This window comes from Panthera uncia, assembly GCF_023721935.1.
Source record: "Panthera uncia isolate 11264 chromosome C1 unlocalized genomic scaffold, Puncia_PCG_1.0 HiC_scaffold_3, whole genome shotgun sequence".
Taxonomy (NCBI): Eukaryota; Metazoa; Chordata; class Mammalia; order Carnivora; family Felidae; genus Panthera; species Panthera uncia.
In genome coordinates, this window is record NW_026057584.1 from 62,971,665 (window position 1) to 62,992,086 (window position 20,422).

Genomic DNA, 20,422 nt, shown 5'->3' on the forward strand with positions numbered 1-20,422 from the left:
GACAAATGCTTCCTGAGTTCAGTCTTTGAATTGGTCACAAACTTCAACCTTCCTCTGTACCTTGAAAGCAAAGACAACTTCAAGAGAGCAGAGCCAAATCTGAACCGTTCACCATTGCATCTTAGAATCAAACCAGATGTCCTCCACATAATGAGAGTCCTCAGAAAATTGCACAACTACCGTGCCCTTTGGGATCAAGATTTTTTCTTCCTGCTGTGGTAGCACTCTCCATTTAATACCTCCATGTTCTGTTCAAGAACTAGAACTCTGCTGTGTCAGTTAAAGCAATTTTGAGTAGAAGAAATCTTTAAGAGTGTGTGATTCGGTTCCAATATTAGCTGAATCTCTTTGGCTACTAGGCCAAGGGTCTATGACTTGAATTTGACCTGTTTAGAAGTCATCAAACTTTCTGGAATCATATGCAAAATATTAGTGCATATACATGTTTCTTGGAAGAAGGCTACAGCTTTCACAACATTCTCGATGGAATCCCTGACCCAAAGGAGTTAAGTACGGCATCAGGTTCATTGTAATTCCATCTATTTTCCATGGCACCTATGCCCAGGATCCTCTCATTTCCTCAGTTTCTTCAGAGTCATCCTCAGTACTCCAGTCTCTCCAGCATGATTTCCTTGTCTGAATGTCTTCCTTCTTCTTAATGACTTTTAAAAAATCTTTTAATACTATAGCCAGTCTTGGGGCACCTGAGTGGCTCCGTCAGTTGATGGTCTGACTTCAGCTCAGGTCATGATCTCACGTTCATGAGTTCAAGCCCTGCATTGGACTTGCTGCTGTCAGTGTGGAGCCCGCTTCGATTCTCTGTCCCCCTTTCTTTTTGTCCCTCCCCCACTCAGTCTCTTTCTCAAATATAAATAAACCTTAAAAAAAATACTATAGCCAGTCTCAAAACCCTGTACTGTTACCTTCTTTTCAGTTAATTCCAAAAGTTGAATAATTCCAGTTCTTTTCAAAACTTCCTTATTCTGATTCATTTAGATCTTCCTGAGGCTTTGATTGGCAGCAAATCCTGTCTGTTTTACTTAGATTGCAACCTACAGGGCAGAGACTAGAATTTCTTTAATATGCTCTGCGTGCCAAATATAACCACAAGATACTTTCTTATCATAAGATGAACCATTCCTCTCTGAGTTATAGTGCTCATTGCAATTCAACATCATTCAGAGATATTTGACTTTAGCTTATGTTGCTGGTGCAATTGTACTAAACAAAACTGTATTTTGGAGGCATTGACCTTTATGTCTTTGTACATGGTCATTATCCTTTTACTACCAGCTTATGTGCCTGTTGTAAAATAACTTGTATTTGAAATCTCTCCAGTGTCACCTTGAAATGTAAAATGGACTTATTTCTGAGTGAGTTGAGACCCTAGTGACTTTCAGAAAATAATTACTTCCATTCTGGCTAGGATTCCAGGAATACTGGCATTCCGTAATGAACAATGATAAGTAACCCAACTATAACTCTTCCAGGTACCTCCTCCACTAGTCTCAGTATGCCTTCTTCTCTAGAAATGACCATGAACTATTATATTCATAAACTTTTTCTTGGATCACCAAGGGACCCAAGAGGTGGCCCATTGGGTAGGACTATTCACTTTCTTCATAGTAGAGTTAAGATACTTTGCACCTGGGTTCTTATTTTATAGATGGCCTAAAGAATACCTGCTGTGTGTATTCTCAGACTTTACTGTGCATCAGAATCTTTCTCACTGTGTGGAATGTCTTTTGGGTGCTTGGAAAATGTACACTTCCTTTCTTTTTTGTTTTAACAATTTTGAGGTATAATTGAACAATTTGAGGGATACCTTACATACCATAAAATTCACAATTGTAAATGTACAGTGCAATTATTTCTAGTAAATTTATGGAGTTGTGCAACCATCACAACTAGTTTTAGAACATCTCTGTCACTGCAGAATGTTCCCTGTGCCCGTGTGCAGTTAGTGTTTGCTTCCACCTCCATTCCCAAGCAAGAACTGAACAATCTCTATGGATTTGCCTTTTCTGGATATTTTATGCAAAGGGAGTTATATAATATGTAGTCTTTTGCCTCTGGCTTCTTTCACTTAATATTGTTTTTGAGTATTTTTTTTCATGAATAAATGCTTCTTAGTTTGCTGTAAGCCTTTGGTTAATTTCCAGGAAACTGAAATGGTTGTTTTTGATAATTGTGTACAGTTTTATACTTGCCTTTTTCGGGAGAGGATTTGGTGACTTCCTCACTCCACCATGCTGGAGGCCCTAGCTCTTCTTTTAATTAATTTTTTTTTTTAATTTAGGAAGGAAATAAAAGACTCCACATGGACTTGGCACTAAAGGTGACTCCACCTTGGATATACTTTGCTTTGATTATAACAACTATCAGAAGAAACATTTTCTTGAATCATCTTTTCCAATGATTCCTGACATAGGCTATACAGAGATCCAGAGAATTTAAAGTTTCTGTTCAAGAATCTTTTGAATGCAAGCATTTTCTATTGGCTGTTCTTAACCTGGAATCTACTCAAAGAGCTTTCCCCTCTTCTGAATTCATAGTAGCTTTTATCATTTTTAATTTTGTCAGTGAATGGATATTGAAAGTACACATTACTAGCATTTTGAGAGGTCACTATGAATGTATATGTCATAAAGAGATCCTTATATCCAGAAAAGTGGAAAACTTTTCATCTTAAGCATGGCATTGTTTACTATCATTTTAATCCTGAGCTCTGCCCCCAAGATGGAAAGTATCTACTCAGCAAATGTATGTGCCATAGGGGACAATGACCTTTCTGCTGGTACCCCATGATCCTTCATCCACTAGAAAAAGAATTAAGTTTTCAGGGAAGAAAAAAACGGAACTTTTAGTCAGTCTGACCAAGTCTCCTATAACCATGAACCAGAAACATCTCCAGACTGGGAATGTGTGCTTATTTCCTGCTCCCCACCCTACCTTGGTTACAGACCATATATCTCAGAGAATATAGTGCCCAGCTCATTGCGTAGCACATAATAGACACCCCTAAAATCCTGGTTGGAACGAAAGGCAGGTATGTATGATGATAATGGTGATGGTGGTGTTGTACCGGGTTGTGATGGGGGAGCTTCTCTTATCCCCTTTTTAAAGCTGAGAAAGTGGTGCTGAGCAGAAAGAATAGCTGGTTGCTTCGCTAGTTGTTTCTAGGTATGACTGGAGGAGTAAAGAGAAACCCATTCCCCTTGTCTTCTAGAGAGGAGCATTTTGACAAACGACACAGAAGTTTCTCCCTCACTTCTTGGTTGGGGATGAGCCTTGAGAAAGAATAAAAGACAATGGACCCCCGGGGGCTCCCTAAAGACTGTATATCAGTGAGGTAATCACTTGCCCCAGTCCAAGATCCAAAGAGAGTTAGAACCTTCACTCAACAGCCTAATAAGGACCAGTGTAAAAACCCAGTAAGTAATTCATCGAGCTGGTGATCCAGTCAGCACCCCTCCATGAATCTTAGTAAGTAATGTATTCACTAATCTGGACCAGTGAAAACCTGAGAAATGAGGACCATTATTCATTCAGGTGAAATTATGAGATGCCCAATAGGTACAATTTTACTTTAAGATAAATATTACCAGAAATCAGAAGTCCTTGGACAAATATTTCTGAAATGAAAGAAGATATTACAGCAAACTATATGTCTAAGCTTATTAATAACAGTCCATAGGCTGGAAGCTGACTTACATTGTGATGTGTTAAGCGTTAGTAATAACCTGCCCTGGTTCTGTTGGTCTGAATTTAGCTTTTAGGATAGAATGCTCAATATCAGGTACTCCTGGGAAAGTTATTTACACATTTATTTTATCGTTGGTGTTTGGATCCTTTAATGATAATGAAAAAAATAGCAATAGAAACATTTTGGCCTATAATCGAGGGCTTTATCTTCACAAATATGTCATGGTCAGAGATAAAAATAATAATTTTAACTCCGTAATACAAGTCATATTTATTTTCCATTCTTTAAAGTGCATATCCTCTATGTTCTTTTCATATTGTTCTTTCCTCCTCGGCTTTACTAAGAAGGATGCAAATAGGAAGTCAATTTCATTTACTTGGAGGTCTTGACCAGTACAGGTTCCACACATCTTGCCCATCCTTTAGCAAATTCAAGTTGAATAGCTTGTGTCTCCTTCTAGTCCTCAAGGAACATAGCAGGTGACTCTAACAGAGTTCTAGTTACTTCCAGTTTGAATTCTGCGAGATAGTAATGTACTGTTATAGTAATCCCTCCAAATTATTGTTAGAGAAGCTAGAAGAGTAGAAAAGAAGAGATTTTCTGTGAACAATAAGAATTTATTCTGAGGATCATCTGGATGTTTTTGTCCACTAATCATTGGAGTCAACTTAATAAGAGTAATCCACTAAAGTTCACCTTAGTTTAAAAGATATAGCTCTAGCCTTGTGTCAGTCATGAATATCTCAAAGCCTTGCTAATAAACTCTTTTTTTCCATTTTGCTCATGGATCGGTTATGCTCTGCCAGATTCTATTAAGAATGCATTAGAGAGTTGGTCCAAGTATTATTCCAAGCTGAGGAAATTATTTATTATCTTGAACTAGTAATGACCTAAAGAAATTACTGACACTGTTTTCAGATTATTGTTTGAAGTTTAGTATCCATTATGTGGAAACTAAATTTGTTGTATTTGTTATATTGGCAAATTATTAAATGGTCTTATTTTTAATGGTAAATAACAACACCTAACTAATTAATTCAACTTGGATTGGGTGGGAGGGATGTATTCTATACTCATTCAGACTTACCAGAATCCATGTTTTTTTTTTTAAATCAGAATTCAGTAAGTAGTGTGATCATCTTGTAATGGGAGTTATATGTATTACCTCAGCTAAAATGAGTATTCAATTGCAAGATCTCTATTTCTTTGCCAACTTAGATTTTGTTCTATTTAAAGCCTTATTTTTATGTGTTTTAATATGACAATCTATTGCATAGGAGGTAGGTAGGGTATGAAATCATAAAAACAGGAAACCATTTTGAGTACTTATGTTATAGGGACTTCTTTTAAGGCATTTGCATTTATTATCTTTTAGTCTTCACGTTGGGTATATGAAGGAAGAAGGTATTATTATTACTATTACCCTCATTTTACAGATGAGGAAACTGAGGTCCAATAGGCAAGTAACTTGCCCGAAGACAAACTTAGTAAATGATGGAGACTGGATTTCAAACTCAGGCACTCTTACTGCAGAGTTGGAGCAGTTAGCCACTATCGATTAACTAGAGAGGTAAAATGCCTATGGAACATTAACACTTAGATCTCCCAACAATATCCTCAGAAACTCAGCACTTTAAAATAGTAACTCCTGCCCCTGCCTCCCTGCAACACCCCTTCCGCAATACACCCAAACAACCATGAAGATATTTTCTATTCTACCAACAGCATCACCATTCTTACAAATATAGAAGTTAAAAACCTTGAATTACTTTTGGCTTCTCTGCTTCTTTTCATTTTTAAATGCAACACAGACTGTCAGAGAGGATAGGTACCAATGAACTCGCCCATGAAAAAAAGTTTTGTGTCATTGAGTTTTCACCTGGGCAAGGACTACCAGTACTAGGTACTGCGTTTTGTTTCTGTTTCACATGCTCGAAAATAAGAGAATCAAGAAATTTTGGAAATGTTCATATTAGAAGTCAATACACAGTAATGTTCCAACCACTTCCCAATGAAAAGTAATTAAATGATGAGACATATTAAAAAATGGTGTTTTCATTAGCTTTAGTATTTTCAATTAACTTTAAGCTACAGAGAGCATTAAAGAAGGCAGTATATACTTGGCAACAGAATGCGATTAAAGTTCAATATTTATATTTGTTGCAGAAATCTTTATTTGAAACAGATGAATGACGTGCTGGGGCGAGTCCTCCCGGAGCTATTAACACTTCACAAAGCAGAGCTGAGAGTCTGACTGTCTCTCAGAAAAAAAAACTACAAATCCCAGAATGCACTTTCCCCTATATTTTTCCGCGAGAATCCCGGAGGGCTAGATTAACCAATCCCTTCATGGAGAGCCTAATTATCAGCCAATCTGAAGGCGAATGAGCGACCGGGGGCGGGAGGAGGAAGGCGCCCTAAAATTTGAAATAGGAAAGTTGGCGGGGCTGCGGGAGCTGGGTCTGGAGACCTGCTGTTGGCTTGAATTGTTTCTGGTCTTGTGTGGGTTGGCGGCGGGGCTCAGGTCTCCTGGAAAAGGTGAGAGAGTTGGGAGCTGACCAGGGGTCCTCGACCTGCCTGTCGCGATAGGGGAAAGTGTATTTCTGGGCTGGATTTGTTTTCGGGAGCGAAGTCTGTGAAATGCACGGCTTTGTTGTTTGCACTGCTGGGCTTCGCTGAGGCCGAAGGGTTCCGGGTTCCACCGAACGAGATGTGTGTGGCCTTGTTGGGAGGGTTTTGAGTTATTGGGATGGTTTTAGCGTTACAGAAAACTGGCGGGGCCTGGAGTCTTACCGGACATTGTTTTACAGAAGACACTAAGGCCCAGAGAGTTCAGGGTGACTTGTACCTTTCCTGGACTAAGCCTACTAAATTCCCACTCCAAGTAGCCTTTTTAGTACTACTTCTTCTTTTCCTGATCTGGGTGGGAGGGAGAGGCGGGCTAGATATGTCTCATAGGGTCTTATCCTATGAGAGGGGGCCAGTCATCCGTCCATTTGGGACCTGGCTGGCAATCCAGGCTGGAATTCAAAAGATCAGAATTGGAAACGCCTTAAAAGTTACCAATTTTACTTGTGAGGAAACGGAGGCAGAGTCATTTTCCAGGGTCACAGAGCTGTATGAGTGTCTTGTGCAGTTAAACTACTAACAAGTCCCTAGGAGGTAAGGATGTCCTTCCTGGAATCTTGCATCTTAACTGTAATTAAGTCCAGATGGCTTGATCCGCCCTGGAATAGCTAGAGTTAAAAGTAAGCTGCTTGGGTCACCTGGATGGCTCAGTCAGGTTAAGCATCCTCCTTAGGCTCACAGTTCCTGAGGTTGAGCCCCGTATGGGCTCTGCACTGACAGCTTGGAGCCTGGAGCCTGCTTGGGATTCTGTGTCTTCCTCTTTCTGCCCCTCCCCTGCCTGTACTCTCTTTCTCTCTCAAGAACAAGTAAATATTTAAAAAGTAAGATATCCTTTTTAAAAAAAGCAAGCTGCTAATTATTTCCTAGCAAAAGTCAAACTGCCAAAATATGCTTGATTGGAATATGAGCTTGATTTTATTTCAACAACTTATAAAAAATACAATCAATGTTTTGTTTTGTAGCATTCTCTTACAAGATGATAGAGGACGAACTGGCACTATTTGATAAAAGCATAAATGAATTTTGGAATAAATTCAAAAGCACTGTCAGTGACACGTCCTGTCAAATGATGGGACTAAGAGATACCTACAAAGACTCCATCAAAGCACTTACAGGTAACTAAAGTTAACTTGTAACATGCTGCTTTGTTGTTCTTGTTTTTTTTTTTTTTTATGTTATTTCAGCTGAATCGAAACTTCAATTCCAATTTCTCTTTCAGAAAAGCTGTCTGTGAAATTAAAGGAAGAAGAACGAATGGTTGAGATGTTTCTGGAATATCAAAATCGTAGGTGACAAACTATAGATCACAGAGGGTTTTTTAGATTAAACATCTGTATGCAATCCCTCATACAAGTAAAACAATACACTGTGGGGCACCTGGGTCGGTCACTTGACTCTTAATCTTCGCTCGGGTCTTGATCTCGGGGTTGTCAGTTCGGGTCCCGTGTTGGGGTCTGCACTGGGCATGAAGCCTACTTTAAAAAAAAAAAGGAAAAGAAAAAAAAAAACTGTGTATTGTGTGTGTGTGCATATATATATGCAGATACATATATAAAAATAATAAACATTTATGTATCTGCAACCCAGCTTAAGAAATAGAACATCTTATATAATACTTTTCTCTAATCCTACCTTCCAGAACTAACCTATTAATATTTAGTATTGTATTTTTGAATGTTATATAAATGGCATCATTTTCTGTATATTCTGTCCCTTTTTTTATTCATCACTGTGCTTGTGATCATCTATGCTGATGTGTAAATGACAATTTTTTGGAAAACAGGTTTGTTTTCCCATTGGAAATCATAGACTGGGGTTTAAAAAGCAGGAATTCTTCAGTTCTTCAGTTCTTTCCCTTAGGGGAAAGAATCTGGATTAACCATGTATTGGAGAAGGAGCCACTGTTACTCTCAGGAGAGGACACTGATCTGGATACATTTGGGGAGTAGGGAAGGTGGAGGGAACTCATTCACTCACCACATATTTGTTGAGCAGCTACTTTGCATCTTCAAGGAAGATACCGCAGAGAACAAATTGTTCAAAAATTCTGGCCTGCCTAGAGCATCTGTTGCTTCTATATTATTATAAGGAGGAAGATCATCTGTTCAAAGTGAGAGGCGTTTACTGTGGACCAGGCTCTTAAATCCTAAAATCCTAAGGACACCTGGGAGGCTCAGTTGGTTAAGTGTCTGACTCTCAATTTCAGTTCAGGGCATCATCCCAGGGTAGTGGGAATCAAGCCCCTTCTTCAGACTCCAGGGTGGGCGTGGAGCCTGCTTAAGATTCTTTCTCTCTCCATCTCCTCTGCTTCTTGCCCTCTGGCACTCACTCTCTCAAAAAAAAAAAAAAAAAAAAAAAAAGAACAAAAGTCCTGAAATCTTTACAAGACCAAAATTATCCCTTTTTTCAGATGAAAAAAATTGAAGCTCACTGAGGTTACAAAACTTGGTTAAGGTCATACATTTGATAGATACAAGCTCTAGGATTGCAGCCAAATGTCTGCTCCCTCTAGTGTACCATAAAACAATCTTTCCACATGGAAGGGAAAACTCAAGGGAGGATTTATGTGGTGAGTAGTAGTGAAAGTTTGAAATATCTGCCCTAGAGAATAAAAGAGACAACTGACAGTGTATACATGAGTTATGCCATATCAAGGGCCCTTACATTTATACTGGCACAAATCCATACAGTTCTTTACATGTTATAATAAAAACACTGACATATATGGTATTTATGTATCACTTAATAATTTAAAAGTTTCTGTATTATTATTGTGTACTCCAACCCTGTGAGTTAAAGAAATAGGGTGGCCATTATTATCGTCCTTTTATAAGAGTCTCCAAAGTTATAATTTGAGCAAGGTCCTTGGGTAACAACTGAAGAGCCAGATTGGAACTGATACTTTTGGACTTTTAATATGTATCTCTTTTGCCATACATGTCTCCTTAATTATTTTTAAGTGCATTTTTCCATAGTGGCTACTCTGGAAAATAATATGCAGGGTTCCTCAGAAAATTAAAACTACCATATGATCCAGTAATTCTATTTCTGGGTGTTTATCAGAGGAAACCAAAAACACTAACTCAGGAAAACATCTGTACACTTGTTTGTTTGTTTGTTTGTTTGTTGAGAGACAGCTAGCGGGAGAGGGGCAGAGGAAGAGAGAATCTTAAGCAACCTTCACAGTTGGCGTAGAGCCCAAGGTGGGGTTTGATCCCAGGCTCAATCCCACGATCCTGGGGTCATGACCTGAGTCGAAATCAAGAGTTGCATGCTCAACTAATGGAGCCATCCAGGTACCCCTGAGAGGATATTCTACCTTATTAATATGCTATATTTATTTAATGATTTACTCATTAGCCATTTAGGATGTTTTCAGCTTTTCATCATTATAAATAATACTGAACACAATCTTATGTATATAAATACTCGCATACATCTTATTTTCTTAGGTTAACTTGTAAAAATGAAATAACTGGATTAAAGGACATGAATATCCTTAAAACTTGTTTTGCAATGTCAAAAATATTCCACAAGGACTCTAGTATTTTCCATTCTTCTCGACACCAGCTGTCATTTTTGTAAACATTGTTGTAATAAATGAAAATTGGTATGTTACTTGCTTTATTTGCATTTCTGTGATTACTACTCAGGTTAAATTGTCTTTCATGTTTATTAGCCGTCTGCATTCTACATTTCCTCCATTTATCTCTTTGTTTTTGTCTTAGGAATTTATATTTGTGTCTTTTTTAGATTAAGAACTGTTCAGGGAGGGTGTTTAATGGTCAAAAGCATGACCTTTGAGGTCAAGTCCTGAGTTTGAATCCAGGTCTTAACTATTTTTTGCATCCTAGCAAATAAAACTTTTGGGCAAGTTACTCAACTGCTGAGCCTTTTCCTTTTTTAAATTAGAACTGCATAATGTATTATGAAATTTAAGTAAATTTATGGAAATATAAGGTGTCGAACAAAGTTCCTAGCATATAGTAGAGTTTTATGTTTATTTGAATCAAATATGAGGTGTTTTGCCCACTTATTAACTGTTATGTAGCCGGTATATGACTTTCTCTTTGATTTCTTTTTGCCTTTTAGTAAAAAGGTCTTTCCCCACAGGAAAGGCTAATTTTATATTCAGATACTGCCTTTTAGGTTTGCAAGATTTCATTTTATATTTAAATATTTAATATACATGGAATTTATTTTGGATTTCAGCAGGGTTTGGGAAACTGTCCACCACTTGATTTATGATATTTCATTTTTCATGTTTCCCAAAGATACCAGTGTTTGTTTGGGAATGCCTTTTTTGTTTAACTGAGCTGTATGTCGTTTCTTCAGCTAGTACTCCATTATTGTGTTAAAAGTGTCACAATCACACATGTTAAATCTGGTGGGACAAGTACCTTTCCTTGTTATTTCTCTTACCATATTTCCTTAACTGCTCTCTCCTGTGTACTCATCAGATAAATTTTATAATTTTGTTAGATCCTCCTCTTCCCTTCCCTCCGGAGTCCATTGGGATTGCATCAAATGTAGAAATGAATTTGGGAAATACTGACATCTTTATAATATTTAGAAGCATAAAATGTCTCTCCATATATATAGGTTATTTGTTTCAGACAAGTTTTGCATTATTTTTTCATAAAGGGCCTACATTTCTTAATTTAGATTATTCCTGGATGTTTTGTTTGTTATTAATGTAAATGAAGTTTCGCCCTTCCTACCTCTCTCTTTCCCTCTCTTCCTTCACTTTTTTAAAAAAAATTTTTTTAATGTTTGTTTATTTTTGAGACAGAGACAGAGCACGAACAGGGGAAGGGCAGAGAGAGAGAGAGGGAGACACAGAATCCGAGGCAGGCTCCAGGCTCTGAGCTGTCAGCACAGAGCCCCATGCGGGGCTCGAACTCACGAACCGGACCGTGAGACCATGACCTGAGACAAAGTCAGATGCTTAACCGACTGAGCCACCCAGGCGCCCCATCTCTTCCTTCACTCCTTTTTGTCTTTTTGGTGTTTTCCAGAACCATTTATACTGCATTATAATGAATTGTTTCTTTAAAGTACTGTGTAAAAACATTTCCAGATTTGGTTGTCTTTGATGGTGGGCTTTATTTATGTACTTATTTGAAGAGTATTGCTGCAAGCGTCATGACCTGATTTTCTTTTTGTGGTTTAATTTGGTATTCTCAGGGCAACTGGGTGGCTCAGTCGGTTAAGCGTCTGACTTAGCTCAGGTCATGATACCGCCGTTTGTGAGTCCGAAACCCACGTCAGGCTCTGTGCTGACAGCTCGGAGCCTGGAGCCTGCTTTGCATTCTATGTCTCCCTCTCTCTCTCTGCCCCTCCCTGCTCATGCTCTGTTTCTCTCTCTCAAAAGTGAATAAAAAAAATTTTTTTTAAATAATAATTTGGTATTCTCATTTTAAAAAAGTTTTGTCTCATTTTTATTTTCAAAGACAAATAGGAAAGAATAGGATTTTTTTTTCCTTTTCTTTATAATTTTTGAACCATTAGAAAGCGCTTATCAGTTAAAACATTTTTGGGGCACCTGGGTGGCTCAGTCGGTTAAGCATCCGACTTCTGCTCAGGTCATGATCTCACAGTTCCTGAGGTCAAGCCCCGCATGGGGCTCTGTGCTGACAGCTCAGAGCCTGGAACCTGCTTCAGATTCTGTCTCCCTCTCCCTCACTCATGCTCACTTGCGTGCGCTCGCTCTCTCTCTCTCTCTCTCTCTCTCTCTCAAAAGTAAATAAATAAATAAAATAAGTAAGTAAATAATACACTTTTTATTAATCCTAATGAAAGTCAATATTTCAGTCTTTTCTTACCAGAGATAGATATTGGAGAACAAAGTATATATATTCTAGCTAATACTTTGTACTTCTTACAGAGATCTGTAGGCGGAATAAGCTGATTCAAGAAAAAAAAGACAACTTGTTAAGATTGATTGCTGAAATAAAAGACAAAAATGAGAAACTAGAAGTATTGACTGCAAATATTCAGGATCTTAAGGAAGAATATGCTAGGAAGAAGGAAAGTAAGTTTCTAGTTGTACACATATTTAAAACAGTAAATTTCAAAGTGGTGATGGTTCACAATTATCTGTCTCTTGCCTTCTCTCCAGTTCATAGTAAAAATGGGTAACACATCTCAGGGGCATAGCCAGCCACTCATTTCTGCAAGGAAGCTGTCTGCTAAATAAATAAGTTAAATAAGTGGGTTTTATTTTCTTTTGTTTTACTTAAGGGTCCTTTTGATTTTTTAATGTAACCAGAGTCATAATGCAATTGATGTGGGAGCTTAATTAAACAGAGTGGGGGACAGTTTCATTGGAGAAGCCATAGTATAATTTATGTAACAAAGTTAATGATCACACATTCTCTTCCAGGAACTATTAAGCACACTCTTTATGCTGCAAAGTGTCTGTCTAAAAATCCTTCATATTCAAATATGTGTATTTCTTTTTTTTTTTTTTTAATCATAGCTATTTCTGCTGCTAACAAAGCTAATGAAGAGAAGTTGAAAAGGCTACAGAAATCTGCAGACTTGTATAAAGATCGACTTGGACTAGAAATTAGAAAAATTTATGGTGAGTATATTAACGTAAGTAAAACACACGAGATTAGAAAGGTGTGTGTTTTCTTAAGTAGAGAAGAATTTTTAAAATATTTTCAAATAAAATAATGACCACATTATTAACTTTTTAGGAAACAGGAAAGAATTTAAAAATTTTTTATCACCGTAACATAATTACTGATGCCTTGGTTATTTATCATCCAGTATTGTAATAAATGTATGTTTGGCATGATTGCCAACATGAAAGTAATTTTTGTTCCTTGTTCTTCCTGGTATTCTATGATCAGCATTTTTCCAGTTGCTATAGCCTTCCCATGGTAATTTTAAAATAACGACGTAATAATTCATTCCATTAATGTCTCTTAATTTATGCAATCTTTTATCTACCTAATACAGGTATTGTTTCTAACTTAACATTCAGATTCTGCCAGTGTTTCAGTTTTAGAAGTACTATAGTGAATACAGACTTCTCCATTTCTTTTGTATAATTTCCGTGGAATTCCTAGGGAGGCATTACTGGGGTAAAGCGTGTAAATATTTTAATGACCGTGATGTGTGGTGTATGTGGCAGTTTATAGCACTACTCACGGTGTTAGCAGCCCCCAGGATCACCGTCAGGTTTGGGGATTCGCTAGAAAGACTTACAGGATGCAGCATAGAATCAGTCATATTGACGGCTCAGATGTATGGCAGAAACTGCAATAAACTGCAGAACAGCCCCAAAAAGGCACTGGGGCAAAGTCTAAAAGAAACACTTTTTTCAGGCATAGTTTTTTAAGAGTCCTAACCCAGCAGAGTCACACAAGACATGCTTATTAATTCCTTTAGCATTGAATGTGACAATACACGGGAAGGGTTGTCTACCAGGGAAGTTCATCAGAGACTCAGGAAGCTTGTGCTGGTTTTCCCTGCACTTCGCCCTATGTGTTTTTTTCCTCTTGCTGATTTTGCCATAGTCTTTCGCTGTGATAAATTATAGCCCTGTGTATGACCCTCTGGTGAATCGTATGAGTTCTCTTAGCAAATCTTCAAACCTAGGGTGGTTTGGGGGGCAAGATTTCATTCTTTTTGATGGCGGAGTAGTATTCCTCTGTGTGTGTGTGTGTGTGTGTGTGTGTGTGTGTGTGTGTGCGCGCGCGCGCGCATGCGCGCGCGTGCACATGCCATTCAAAAGTCGATGGACATTTGGGCTCTTTCCATAATTTGGCTATTGTTGATAATGCTGCTAAAAACATTGGGGTGCATGTTTCCATTCAAATCAATATTTTTGTCCTTTCAATAAATATCTAGTAGTGCAGTTGCTGGATCATACAGTAGTTCTATTTTTAACTTTTTAAGTAACTGTTCTCCAGAGTGGCTGCACCAGTTTGCATTCCCTCCAACAGAGCACAAGGGTTCCCCTTTCTCCACATCTTCGCCAACAGCTATTAACACTTTTAAAAATCTGGTCTACTGATGTAATTATTTCATTTTGAATAAAAATGCAAGACAAATGTTTTTCAAAGTTTCTGAACTTTACTTTTTTATAATTAAAAGCATTTTTTAAATGAAATTTACTAATTTTTTATTTTGTAGAGCAAAACTAAAATGCATGTGAGTTTCTACTTTGTGGCTGCCATTTTTTTTATTAAAAAAATGTTTAATGTTTTTGAGAGAGCGTGAGAGCACATGAGTAGGGGGAGGAGTAGAGAGAGAAGGAGACAGAATTGGAAGCAGGCTCCAGGCTCTATGCTGACAGCTCGGGCTCAAACTCACGAGCTGTGACAGCTCAGGGGCCCAAACTCACCATGATCTGAGCTGAAGTCGGATGCTTAACCAACCCAGGCACCTCTGTGGCTGCCATTTTTAATTTCTTCTGGGCATTTACTCCTTTGGGAACATTTGGAGGTCTTTTGGAAAAATAGGCTTTAATTGCAGATAGCTATGTAGAAAAAGTCAAATCTGTTCAATATTTTTTATTGTGATAAAACTACATGACATAGAATTTGCCATTTTAACTATTTTTTATTGTACAATTCTGTAGCATTACATTAACAGTGCTGTGCAACCATCACCACTATTTCCAGAATTCTTTAATACCACAAACAGAAATTCTGTACCCATTAAACAATAACTTATTCCTCCTTCCCCAGCCCCTGATAACTTCTACTTTCTGTCTCTCTAAATTTACCTATTCTAAGTATTTCATGTAGGTGGAATCATACAGTATTTGTCCTGTTCTTTTGCGTCTGGATTATTGTATTTAGCATGATGTTTTCAAGGTTCATTCATGTTGTAGCATGTATCAGAAGTTCATTCCTTTTTATTACCAAATGATATTCTGTTGTGACTATACCGTATTTTGTTTCTTTAGTCATCTGTCAGTGAACACAGTTATTACCACCTTTTGGCTGCTGTGAGTAATGCTGCTATAAGCATTGGCATCGTTATTTGAGTCCCTATTCTCTATTCTTTTTTTGATATGTACTGAGGAGTGGAGTTACTGGGTCATTGCAATTCTTTATGTAACTTTTTGAGGAACTGCCAAGCTGTTTTCCGCAGCTGCAACGCCATTTTACATTCCTACTAGCAATGTCCTGATTTCTCCATGTCTTCATTCACACTGTTCTTTTCTTTTTTCTTGTTTTGTTTTGTTTTGTTTTTTGTTTTGTTATAGCTGTCCTGGTGGGTATAAAATAATATCTCATTGTAGTTTTGGGTTGCATTTCCCCAGTGATTAGTGGTATTGAGCATCTTTCCATGTGCTTATTATTGGACATTTGTATCTATTCTTCGGAGAAATACTTACTCAAGTCCTTAGTCCAGTTTTTAATTGGATTGCTTTTCTTTTAGTTGTTCAGTTGTAGTTCTTTTAAATGTATTCTCTATATTAAGTCCATATCCGAGATAGGATTTGCAAGTATTTTCTCCCATTCTGTGGGTTATCTTTCCACTGCCTTGGTAATATCCTTTAAAGGACAAAAGTTTTTAATTTTGATGAAGTCTAATTTATCAGTTCTTTTCTTTTGTTACTTGTGTTTTTGTATCATGTTTAAACTGTAATTCATTTAAAACTAATTTGTAACTTGTACATTTGGAGGCTTGGTTAAGTGTATATATACACATACGTTTAGCAGTCTAGATACTGATTAAGGACAGAGGTGAGAAAGCTCATCTCCATTGAAAGGCTTGGCACAATAAAATATTCTCACACCAAATAATTTAATTTTTTTTCAGGTGATAAGTTGCAGTTTATATTTACTAATATTGACCCTAAGCATCCTGAGAACCCTTTTATGTTTTCCCTCCACCTAAATGAAGCAAGGGAATATGAGGGTATGTATTCCTCTCTCTTAACTGATATTTAAGACTGGCATCCAAAATGTTATCTGACTCAGCATATAGAGTAATATGAAGGAGCGGTGCCTGGGTGGCTCAGTCGGTTAAGTGTCTGACTCTTGGTTTCGGCTCAGGTCATGATCTCACAGTTTTGTGAGTATGAGCCCCATGTTGGGCTCTGAGCTGACCCTGAGGAGCCTGCTTGGAATTCTCTCTGTCTCTGTTTCTGTCTCTCTCTCTGCCCCTCCCTTGCTAGCACTCTGTCTCTTTCAAAATAAATAAATAAACTTAAAAAAATAAAGTAATATGAAAGAAAGTAATGTTCCCACAAGGTGTCCCTTTCTTTGCCAGCTTGCTTCATGGGATAGGGTCTTCTAAAGGCTGTGAATGTAGTTTCGATTTATAGTTATTATCTAGGAGCCTTAATATGTAACTTCTATTCAGGATGGCACAGTGCCACCTTGGTAGAAAAGTCTAAAAGACCACCGATCACTGCATTTCATATGCAAGTATGAATTATCCTTTTAGAGAACATAAAACTATAAAGGATATGACTATATAAATGTGAATATTATAATGTATTCAAGTAGGTGATTTTAAAAGCAAATGCTAAGTCATCAGAATGTGATCATTTATTTTCCCAAAAATCAATTTAAGAAATATTATCCTCTCCTGAAAAATCGCACACATTGGTAATTTAGCTCACCTACTGATTCTCCAGCAGGCCAGAAAGGCATCGATTTATGGGGAATATATGTGATTGGTAATAGTTGGAACTAGAAGAGAATGGAAATATATTTATCTCTCTTTAACTCTTGGGCCCCTTTTAAAGTAATTTTTAATTTATTGGAATTCAGAAAAATGGTTCTCAGCTCATTAGACCTGTGTTCTCATCTGAAAGCATTTGTAGCACACATACACTCAGGAGGACTGCTGAGTTGTCTCCTTAATGTGCCCCGGTGACTTGATCCTCATTCTCATGGAATTTGTATTTAGGAACCTAATTCATGTGCAAATTTTTTCTCTCTGTAAATATCTTCTAATGAGTGCTAAAGTTTCAAAAGCAAACCCCAAAACCCACATACCTTGCATATCCTCTCTTGCTACATAGGGTCATGGTATTTGATAGTGTGTTAAAATAGAATCTACAGTGTGATTTTGAACCAAGTGCCTTTTGTTCTTTCTCTGCTGTGGTCCTGGTCCTTGTGTCCTAAACAATCTCTACCAAAGAACTGGAAATCTGATATGGTTGACTTTCTTCCCCTTGGGCAAAGGACCAAATTGTTGGGAGAGAAAGCTGAATCATTCCTTTCCTTTGACCACCCTCACTGGAGATTTGTTTACAATTTGTACAACTGCATGTTGAGAGGTGTGCCGTTATTTGTGACTTTGTGTCACATTTGATTAGTAGGTCCTGTAAATACCACTTTTAGAATAGCAACCATATTTTCTAGTGAACACTTGTAAAACCTTAGATTTTTTCCCCATAATTGTAAATTACTAAAAGTTGTCATTGAAAGCTGTTCTTTTTTTGATCCAGTGGCCAGGAACTAGAATTCAAGCCAAAAGTTTACAGAGAAAACTGACTTAACAGTTAAAAAAAAAAACAAAACAAAAAACCCAACATACACACGTGCGCGTGCACACACACACACACACACCTGTTAAAACAGTTTAGTTAAAATGTAAGAAAGATGACTGGAAATGGCATTCTGTTCTTTTTATCACTGAGTTCTTGAATCCCTTGACTACCATCTGTTTAAATTTAAAGTACAGTTATAATACTTAAGACTTTAATATTTACAGATTAAACAAAGAAAAGGTCCAAAAGATAGTTAGGATATGAAAATCAAGTGTATCTGTTGTTCTATGCTGGAAGCATTTCAGTAAAATGGAATTGAAATAATTTGAATCAGATGAAAGCATCTAAGTTAGAAACACTTCTCTCCCATAAAAAATCTCATTCACATTATCTTCCCTTTTCTTTTTTTCTTCTAGTGTCAGATAGTGCTCCTCATCTTGAGTGCCTAGCAGAATTTCAAGAGAAAGTAAGGAAGACCAACAATTTCTCGGCTTTTCTTGCCAATGTCCGGAAAGCTTTTACTGCTATGGTTTATAATTAATATATGAATAGTATATAAACACTTTATTTTTCTTCCCTATTGTGTATCTCTTTTAAAAGAATTCTCATTATCCACTGTTTGCTTGTAATTCTTTTGTATTTTTGTAACATTTCTGTGTGTTTTATTTCTTTAAATTATTTTAACTAAAATCTTAAATAAAATTTATACAGTCAAATGTGTTCTTTTTAAGATGAAAGATAGTATACTATGATAAATGTGTGGGGGGATGTATATATATATATATATATATATATATTAGGAAGAGAGTTTCAGAGCACTTCCCCTCAGTTGCCTCTTATGCCTAGGACTTGGCTCAGAGCTCTGCTTACCATCATATAGCAGTAGAATTTATCTGAAAAGAATGCTATGGGTTGGTAGGAATGTTATCACTGGCCCATCTCAGTGTGCAGGCCAGCTTTTAGAAACCATTGATTGGGATTTTTCTGCAGAGATAAAAAGCTAATAAACTGCCCTAGAGATTGGAGTGTGTGCTACTAACAAAGACTTTTTTTTTCAACATTTTATTTTTTTAATATCAAATATTTAATATATAAATATTAAACAACATACTAATATACAAGCAGTAGGCCAAATAAGGAATCAAACGGCAAATCAAAATATGTGAAAACAAAAGAAAAAGAAAACACAATATTCTAAAACCTATGGGATGCAGCAAAAGCAGATTTTAGAGTGAAATTTATGCCATAAATGGTTGTACTAAGAAAAATGGTTTAAATAATATTGCACCCCAAGAAACTAAAAAAAGGTTAGCCAATATTTAGTAGAGGAAGCAAATAAAAATTGGGAATGAACTAGAGACCAGAATAAACAATAACATAACATTGAAAGTAATGACCAGATTTCTAAAAAAAAAATGAACAAAATTGGCAATACATAGTGTGATAACAGATTACTATAAACCATCACTAACAAATCAATTTCTAAAAGTTAGGGGAAAAGCCCAGGTAATTCCAAAAAATGCACGTTACTGAAATTGAATCATGAATCTTGAGTCCAGGAAACAGGAAATCTTAGATCAAGAATAAGAATGAAAGCTGAATTAGGAATCAAAGATCTCCCATCACAGAAAAGCCTAAGACTACATGGTTTCATTGGTGAATTCTACCAAACATTTAAATGAATAATTAATGACAATTTGTATCAAAATCTTACAAATACTGGAATGGAGGGAACACATTCAAAATCATTCTATGAAGCCAGTATTACCCTAACACTAAAGCAGGATAAAAACAATATGAGAACAGAAAAGTATTTGTCCGATATAAGTACTGCTACTCTGGCTTGCTTTTGACATCTATTTGCATGATAAATATTTCCCCACCCCCTCACTTTCAACCTGCAGATGTCTTAAGGTTCATAATGAGTCTCTTGTAGGTAGCATATAGATGGGTCTTGTTTTTTTATCCTTTCTGGCACCCTATGTCTTTTGATTGGGACCATTTAGTACATTTATATTCAAAGTAATTATTGGCATGTGTTTATAGCCATTTTATTACTTGTTTTTTCGTTGTTTCTGGAGATTTTCTCTGATTTTGTCTGTCACTTTTGGTCTCTCCTTTGCACTCAAGGAGTCCTCTTTAATATTTCTTGCAGATCTGGTTTAGTGGTCACGAACTCCTTTAGTTTTTGTTTGTCTGGGACACTCTTTATCTCTCCTTCTATTCTGAATGATAGCCTTGCTGAATAGAGTATTCTTGGCTGCAGTTTTTTCCCATTTAGCACTTTGAATATATCATGCCACTCCCTACTGGCTTGCCAAGTCTCTGTTGAGAAATCTCTAGCTAGCCTTATGGATTTTCCCTTGTGAATTAAGGACTTCTCTTGTCTTGCTGCTTTTAAGACTTCTTTCTTTATCATTATATTTTGCAGATTTAATTAGAATATGCCCAGGTGCTGGCCTGCTTTTGTTGATTTCGATGGGAGTTCTCTGTGCCTCTTGGATATGGATTTCTCCTTCCTTGCCCAGATGAGGGAGATTTTCTGCTTCCCTTCCTTTCCCTTCCCTTCCCTTCCTTCTTTTCTCTTTTTTTCTTTTCTATGCTTTTCCCTTCTT

The 20,422-nt window shown here is 37.0% G+C and overlaps 1 protein-coding gene across 1 annotated transcript; it reads left to right on the top strand.

Annotated features, from left to right (window-relative positions):
* Window positions 1–6,114: 6,114 nt before the first annotated feature.
* On the top strand, window positions 6,115–18,531 carry SPC25 (SPC25 component of NDC80 kinetochore complex). The gene is made up of 7 exons (XM_049616078.1): window positions 6,115–6,244; window positions 7,297–7,449; window positions 7,554–7,619; window positions 12,222–12,368; window positions 12,816–12,920; window positions 16,124–16,222; window positions 18,224–18,531. Exons 2-7 carry the CDS (start codon window positions 7,311–7,313, stop codon window positions 18,346–18,348), a joined length of 681 nt encoding a protein of 226 aa, XP_049472035.1. The 5' UTR covers window positions 6,115–6,244; window positions 7,297–7,310; the 3' UTR covers window positions 18,349–18,531.
* The last annotated feature ends 1,891 nt before the right edge of the window (window positions 18,532–20,422 follow it).